We start from the raw sequence: 7294 nt of genomic DNA on the forward strand, positions 1-7294 counted from the left end.
CTTTTACGCCAGATGTAATGGGACATACACCTTCCAAAAAGTTCAACTTTTGTCTCGTCAGTCCACAGAGTATTTTCCCAAAAGTCTTGGGGATCATCAAGATGTTTTCTGGCAAAACTGAGACGAGCCTTTATGTTCTTTTTGCTCAGCAGTGGTTTTCGTCTTGGAACTCTGCCATGCAGGCCATTTTTGCCCAGTCTCTTTCTTATGGTGGAGTCATGAACACTGACCTTAATTGAGGCAAGTGAGGCCTGCAGTTCTTTGGATGTTGTTCTGGGGTCTTTTGTGACCTCTTGGATGAGTCGTCGCTGCGCTCTTGGGATAATTTTGGTCGGCCGGCCACTCCTGGGAAGGTTCACCACTGTTCCATGTTTTCGCCATTTGTGGATAATGGCTCTCACTGTGGTTCGCTGGAGTCCCAAAGCTTTAGAAATGGCTTTGTAACCTTTTCCAGACTGATAGATCTCAATTACTTTGTTTCTCATTTGTTCCTGAATTTCTTTGGATCGCAGCATGATGTCTAGCTTTTGAGGATCTTTTGGTCGACCTCACTTTGTCAGGCAGGTCCTATTTAAGTGATTTCTTGATTGAGAACAGGTGTGGCAGTAATCAGGCCTGGGTGTGGCTAGAGAAATTGAACTCAGCTTTCCAAAGATGTGATAAACCACAGTTAATTTATGTTTTAACAGGGCGGGCAATCACTTTTTCACACAGGGCCATGTCGGTTTGGAATTTTTTTCCCCCTTAATAATAAAAACCTTAATTTAAAAACTGCATTTTGTGTTTACTTGTGTTATCTTTGTCTAACATTTAACTTTGTTTGATGATCTGAAACATTTAAGTGTGACAAACATGCAAAAAAATAAGAAATCAGGAAGGGGGCAAACACTTTTTCACACAACTGTGTGTATATATATATATATACTGTATAGAACACAAGCTGGCACTGTAGGATGTAAGCCTTGCTTGAACACTTGCCTATGATGTTTAGTCAAAAGCTTTTTGAGAATCTTCGAAGGAAAGACTTTTGTATTATTCTATTTGTGACATTTCATTTCACCACCTCGGTCACACATCACTGCATAACACGTATCTAATATGCCTTTTAGTGGAGACTGCAGTGCAAGTACTGAGTCTCTCAGTGGGACTGTGGCGGTTTGGACTTCCACAACAGCAGCTGTGCACAGCATGTTGCAGTGATACTATAGTTTAAGTGATCACATGTGACCTTTTTAAATGTTCTGCACAAGCCTGCAAAGCATTTTTCTTGCATTCACGCCCGTATTTATTTTTTAGCGTTTTGTTCAAATTTTGTCTTTGCATAAGTAGAGGATGACTTTAATTTCGATAATTTAGCAGTGGTTGTCATTGGTTGTCATGAAGGGAAGTATATGCTGAAGAAGTCTCGCCGCACAGACGTGGAAGACCTGACCCCCAATCCACGCAAGCTGCTGCAGATCGGCACCGAGCTCCGTAAACTGAACAAGGTGATCAGCGACTTGACGCCCGTCAGTGAACTGCCGCTGACCGCACGACCCCGGTCGCGCAAGGAGAAGAACAAGCTGGCATCCAGGTAACGCATGCACGCATGTACTGTACGTACACACCAGAGCAGCACGGACCTTCTTTTACAATCACACAATCACCCTGTTGTGCGTTGGTTAACTCCACTCGTCTGTTGTTTATCGTAGAGCTTGTCGTTTGAAAAAGAAGGCCCAGTACGAAGCAAACAAGGTGAAGCTCTGGGGACTCAGCACAGAATACGGTACGTTGCTTACGACACAGTTTTTACTCCTTGATAAAGTTCTTTATCAAATGTATTTCACTAAATCTACCTGCATCTACTTTTTAGCTTTGTCACATTCAAAATTGACCATCAGATCGTTGAAAATGACCAAAACAGGGTGCTATCACCAACTTTTCCCGAGTGTGTTGACGTTTTGTCGATGCTTAGTTGTGTGCTCCACCATGTGCCCTCCTGTAGATCGGCTGCTCTTCGTGATCAATGCCATCAAGGAGGAGATAGTTGCCCGAGTGGAGGACTCTCCTCCGCGTCCGACCAACATGGCCGACACTCTGGAGCATCTCATCCAGGAGACACTCGGTGAGAAGTGAAGAGCGGGACGACAGCTGACAGAGACAACTGGCAGTAACTTGTGAAAGATTAATTACACACATTAAATGTACTTGAAATTACATTAAATTTAAATGACTAGTATCATTATGAAATTCCAACACTGGGAGGTTAAAAGCTCTTTATTTGATTCAAAGATTCAAAGAACATATATTAAAAAATGCATAACTTAATGGAAGCCATTTTTTTGACTGTTGAAAACTGAATTAAAGTTGATTAAAATATGTTTTATAAAGAAAAAAGTAACAATTACAAAACTCTCTGTCAAATACATTTGATAATGAAATATGGGTTAAACTATGATATGATGATATCATTCAGAATTAGATTACACATAATCAAAAGTTAAATTGAACTTTTATGAAAGTGGTAAAAAGAAAAGAAATAAAATAGCTAGTAGTAAGACAGCATTTAACTTAATCACTATTGACCCATATCATCATATTATGAAGACAACCAGAAGATAATACACAGGAAATTAATGCATTTTACAAGAATATCAAAGAGCCCTTTCTGAAAAAGAAAAATCCTCGTATGCGTTTGTTTGAGACAAGTAAGTTACATAAACCAGGGTGTTTAACATCTCTGAATGTGTCTTCATGTGTCTTACTGCAGTGGCATCACCTGTTTCTGGGCAGACTTCAGATTTTGTCAACAAGATCTTGGAGAACACAGGACGCGGCGATCCCACCGGCGGACTGGTCGGCCTGCGAGTCCCGACCTCCAAAATCTAGACAAACTGCGGTCCACTGAGAGCAGTGAACTAAATATTACCACCGTGCTGTCCCATTGTAACTATGCTCCCTTCTGCATGCCCCCTCCAACCCAGAGTACATACACATTGCTTGTCACACAAACACACATACCACTCCCTGTGTGTATGTATGTGTGCTTGTTTTAGCCATGCACCTGTATGGCATACACCTTAGCTTACTGTCTCTGCACACTGTGCGCAGAATCAGTGTGTCACTGTCTCCCAACCCATCGCCAGCATCTGTTGGGGAAAGCGCCTCTTTAAGCGAGGGATGGTTAGGTGTATAGCTAATAGCACGTCCTAAATCCACTGGTGACTATTAGATGTGTTTAACATAGTGTTGTGTAGGGTCGATTCTGTCGGAGGTCTGCTTCCAGGGCTGCTACAGAGACAGTCACACGAGTGTAACCACTGGAATACTTTCACACAGTTCATTTGAGGCTGTAATGATGGAGGAAGAATAGTCCCTCGTCAGACACCGTCAAAGGTTGTAAAGAGTTCCAGTTATCATTTCCTTGAAGAGGCTCACCTTACGTGGCAACAAAAATGAACTCCAGGATGTTAAATTGACCCGCTCAGAAAAAGAACTTTGACGAAAACATCTTTGGTTGCCAAGACAGCTACGGAGGAAAAAAAAAAAAGAGAAGAAAGCTGCTCCGAGGCGTTTTGGGGTGGCACGGAAGTATTTTGTATTGAAGGCCTGAATATGTTCATGCCATCCCCGGTTTGCCAATCAGGTCTGCTATTGTTAAAATGCAGGAGTTCACTTTTAGCAAAGTATAGCTCGAAACAAAAAAGCAATAGACGCTTAAAGTCAAAATTCGACTTCAGCGACTAAGCGACAGACATCCTGCTGGGCTGAAGTTTGCGGCTGGCAGGAGGAAGCTTAATGCCTCATTTTGACTACGTTAACTCAAACAGCAGGAGGTGGAGGAAGTACATGTAGTTTGGTGCTTTTGACCTTGTGCTGGTTATAACTGGACCAGGTGAAACGGGCATTTTGCCAGAATGGGAGCAGACTGTGAGGAAGATGATGGTGATGATGAAGATGAAGATGACAAACAGTGATCCATCTCCTCTAGGAAACTGTACATAAAAGTGTCTCCCAGTGAAAAACGGCACTGGTTCCCCTTTTTGTACAGTAGAGATGACCAGGTGTGTTCATACTAGTGTTTGATCAGAGTTCTATTCATTGTGCCTTGTATATGTATGTGTGTGTGTGTGTTTCTGTAAGTCTGAGTGAGTGCATGAGAGGGACTGAACGAGCAAGAGGTCAGAACTCCAGCCAAGGAGAGGACAGCTTTACACTGAGGGAGATTGTTGGTGAATGCGAGGAGGGAGACAACTGTGCGTATTTTCGTGTGTATTTCAGTTGTCTAAATATCTTCTGAATGTACAAAAATAAGTGGAAGCTCTCGTTGCGTCATGCCACAGAGTCTGTGTATATAGGAGGGCTCTGCAATTGATTACTTTTGGTTTTTGGTACTCTGTCTTTAGGGGTCGGGGGTGGGTTAACAGATATTTTCATTTAGGGTTACAAAAAAATATTTGCACACTATATTTTGATTGTTTTTTGTACCAAAGACACATGCAACGAAATGGCGACCAGCCAGTTAAAGTAAGGTTTTGCACAGCTTAACTGACGCCGTATTGAATGTAAGAAATGTGGGAGTGTCAGGGAACTTCATAGAACTGTGAAATTAGCTTGGGTCCAATTCTGTACAGAAAAGGAACATTCAGTCATTTTTTTTTTTTAAATAATCTGAAAATGTACTCCATCTGTGGGCTTCGCCAGTAGATGTGTTGCTTAGCAAGCACTTCATTCCTGAACTGGTTCCTCCCTCCACATGCTACTTGTTTTTATGGCGCTAGCTAGGACAAAAACCGAGAGCGCTAGTAGATAAGCTATGTTACATTTTTGTTTTGTCAAAATGTCACCAACAATAACCAAAACGTTTAGTTCCTGGTGTCACTTGTTTGATTTCTGTATGTAGATGAGGTCTAGTCCATCAACAAGATATTAACTGAATTGTGTTTTGAAGTACTGTATATAGAAACATTAATGTTATATCTATCAATGGTGAAATGCCACTTTTCATGACAATTGATTAGTTTTTAAGCATGACACATTTCTACATCCTATCCTTGCATCGAGTAAGTTAGAGAAAAAAAACACAAAACCAAAAAAAAAAAAAAAAAAAGAAACTTGTTATATTTTTGTACTTTAGCTGCCTGCTATCTTTCCTGTTGGTTTGGAAGTATTTGTTGAGTGGAGAGATGAGACGAGGATGAAAAGAGGAGAACGGTCTTAAAGAGCAGCCAGTCGATCTTTGTTTTATAAACCGGCACCTGACCCTTTCGCTATCATTTACTGGCTGAGGGATTTACAGAGAATCAGGACTGGATTTATTTGAAACACAATGCAACAAAGCCACGGACTAGTTTGAGTGGTGTCTAAAGAGAATGAGGACCTGCTGTCCTCAGCAAGGACTGGGGCATGTCCAGACAAGCAACAAACTCAACAAGAGGACAACAGCGTGGAGACGTGAGGGCAGTTGCTGTGTGAAAGCCAAAGCCATTTGAGTGTTTCCCAGACTGATCTGGATTCAGCATTGTGAACCTGATTTTTACACATATTCCATGAATTTGGTTGAATTTTGCATATCCTGGGATTGGCATTCGGATTTGTTTTTGCCTGGCTTTAACTTCGGTCCTCAGCTCACATCCTTCCTGACCAGTCACGGCCGCAAAGAAAAAACATTCTTCACCAAAACATGCATAGTTACAATGATCAGGCCACAGATTGGCAGCATGTCCAACCTTTAGAAATGCGTGCTTGTTTTCCTGCTGCCTCCTCAGCGGAAATGCCGCTGTTCCCAGGCATTATAAAATTCAAACGGAGTTCTCTCTGGCAGCAGGCGAATACAAACAAAGAAATTCTTGTTTGACAAGGCTGAATTCAGGTTAGTTTGAAGTGAAGAATGTACTCCTTCACAGAGTGAACTCTGATGTCTGGTGATGGCGATGCAGAGGTCTCTCTGTATTGTGTGACTGAATAACAGCTAGTGCTGCATATATATATTTTTTACAAATTTCTGTTCCGTCTAAAAAGGGAGAAATGGTGCTTTTTTCTGAAACTAGAATGACGAGTATCCATGATTCTTATTTGGATTCTTAGTGCTAGTTGTAGCCTAAGGACTTGCTCCTCGTACCGTCCATAGCTATTTTCTTAGTAGTGATTCATTTTTGTAAATAGACTATAAGTTGATATGTACCTTCTAATTGTTACATATGTATAGTATACTCTTATCTTATATGTTTGAAAACAAAAGCACTTTGTCCAAAAAAGGAAAAAAAAAAAAATAACAACAAAAAGAAAGCATTTTTTTTTCTTCCATTTGCTGCTAAAAGGCCTGGTGTGAATGCTGCAAGTGTACTTGATGACTACTTGCTAGGAAAGGTCTCTTACCTGACTTGGCTAGGTCTATAATCTACCAGGGAATAGGTGTGCGGCCTGACGAGGGTTAGGTCTAAATGTTTCTGTAGCCTTGTGATGATAAGAGGTGCTGTATGAGCATGTATCATTGCTTGGCTTTGGGAAGCCCAGACAGGATAGATTTATTTCCTGGTCGGGAACCATGAGGATGGTGTGTTTATGGTCTTAAAAATAAAAAAGGGGTTTTGATTCCAGGGGCCCTACGTAGATCCTGATGCCGACCCCTTTGGTGTCATGATTCTTTTGCCTTCAGTAGAGGTTTCCTATGGAAAAATCGATTCTGCTTTGGCTTCCACTTCAGGTTGATGTACAGTGAAGACACACTTCTCCAGAGAGCTATATTGTTATCATTTGTAAACTGATTTCTACTTGTGACTTAATGAGGAGGGGGTTTAGCCCAGAGCGGCCAGGAAGAGCCCGTTTGAAAGATGCTGTTCCGGGCCGCCTTGGGGGAGGTTACTATATCACTGTACTGTACGGCAAGCCAGTTGCAAATGGAGACTCAATCCGGACACTTATTGCCTTTTTGAACTTTTCACTTACACACAAAACAAAAATATCTACTTGGCAGACATGTCAGTTGTCAAGGGGTGTGCCTGAGGTTCATGACATTGTTCTGCCAATATATTGTCGACGACAACAAAACTATTCAGCTTCATTGGCTCAAAACAACCTTGACTGAAGTAGCAGACGTGGTGAAATCTGTGTAAAAAATGGCTTCAAAAGTCTGAACTCCTTGTGTTGTATCCTTTGGGACTACATTTGAAGCGTTTTTTTTCAACTACAATTTCACCCAGGTCTGGTAGGGGGTCAACAGGGGTTAAAGAGCTGCTTGTTGGCCAATAGTAGATCAGCTCAGTGGAGTGTGTGTGTGTGTGTGTGTGTGTGTGTGTGTGTGTGTGTGTGTGTG

General features: G+C 41.6%; 1 protein-coding gene across 2 annotated transcripts in view; it reads left to right on the plus strand.

Annotated features, from left to right (window-relative positions):
- crebrf (creb3 regulatory factor) overlaps window positions 1-6263 on the plus strand; it is a 21427-nt gene extending 15164 nt beyond the window's left edge. For both annotated transcript variants that reach the window (XM_031856954.1, XM_031856953.1), the window contains exons 7-10: window positions 1384-1573; window positions 1692-1765; window positions 1985-2104; window positions 2750-6263. In XM_031856954.1, the coding sequence (XP_031712814.1) occupies window positions 1384-1573; window positions 1692-1765; window positions 1985-2104; window positions 2750-2868 (503 nt within the window). In that variant the 3' untranslated portion in view covers window positions 2869-6263. The remainder of the gene's footprint in view (window positions 1-1383; window positions 1574-1691; window positions 1766-1984; window positions 2105-2749) is intronic.
- The last annotated feature ends 1031 nt before the right edge of the window (window positions 6264-7294 follow it).

The sequence above is a fragment of the Anarrhichthys ocellatus genome, unplaced genomic scaffold (genome assembly GCF_004355925.1).
Source record: "Anarrhichthys ocellatus isolate YVR2014 unplaced genomic scaffold, GSC_Weel_1.0 scaffold18, whole genome shotgun sequence".
Taxonomy (NCBI): domain Eukaryota; kingdom Metazoa; phylum Chordata; class Actinopteri; order Perciformes; family Anarhichadidae; genus Anarrhichthys; species Anarrhichthys ocellatus.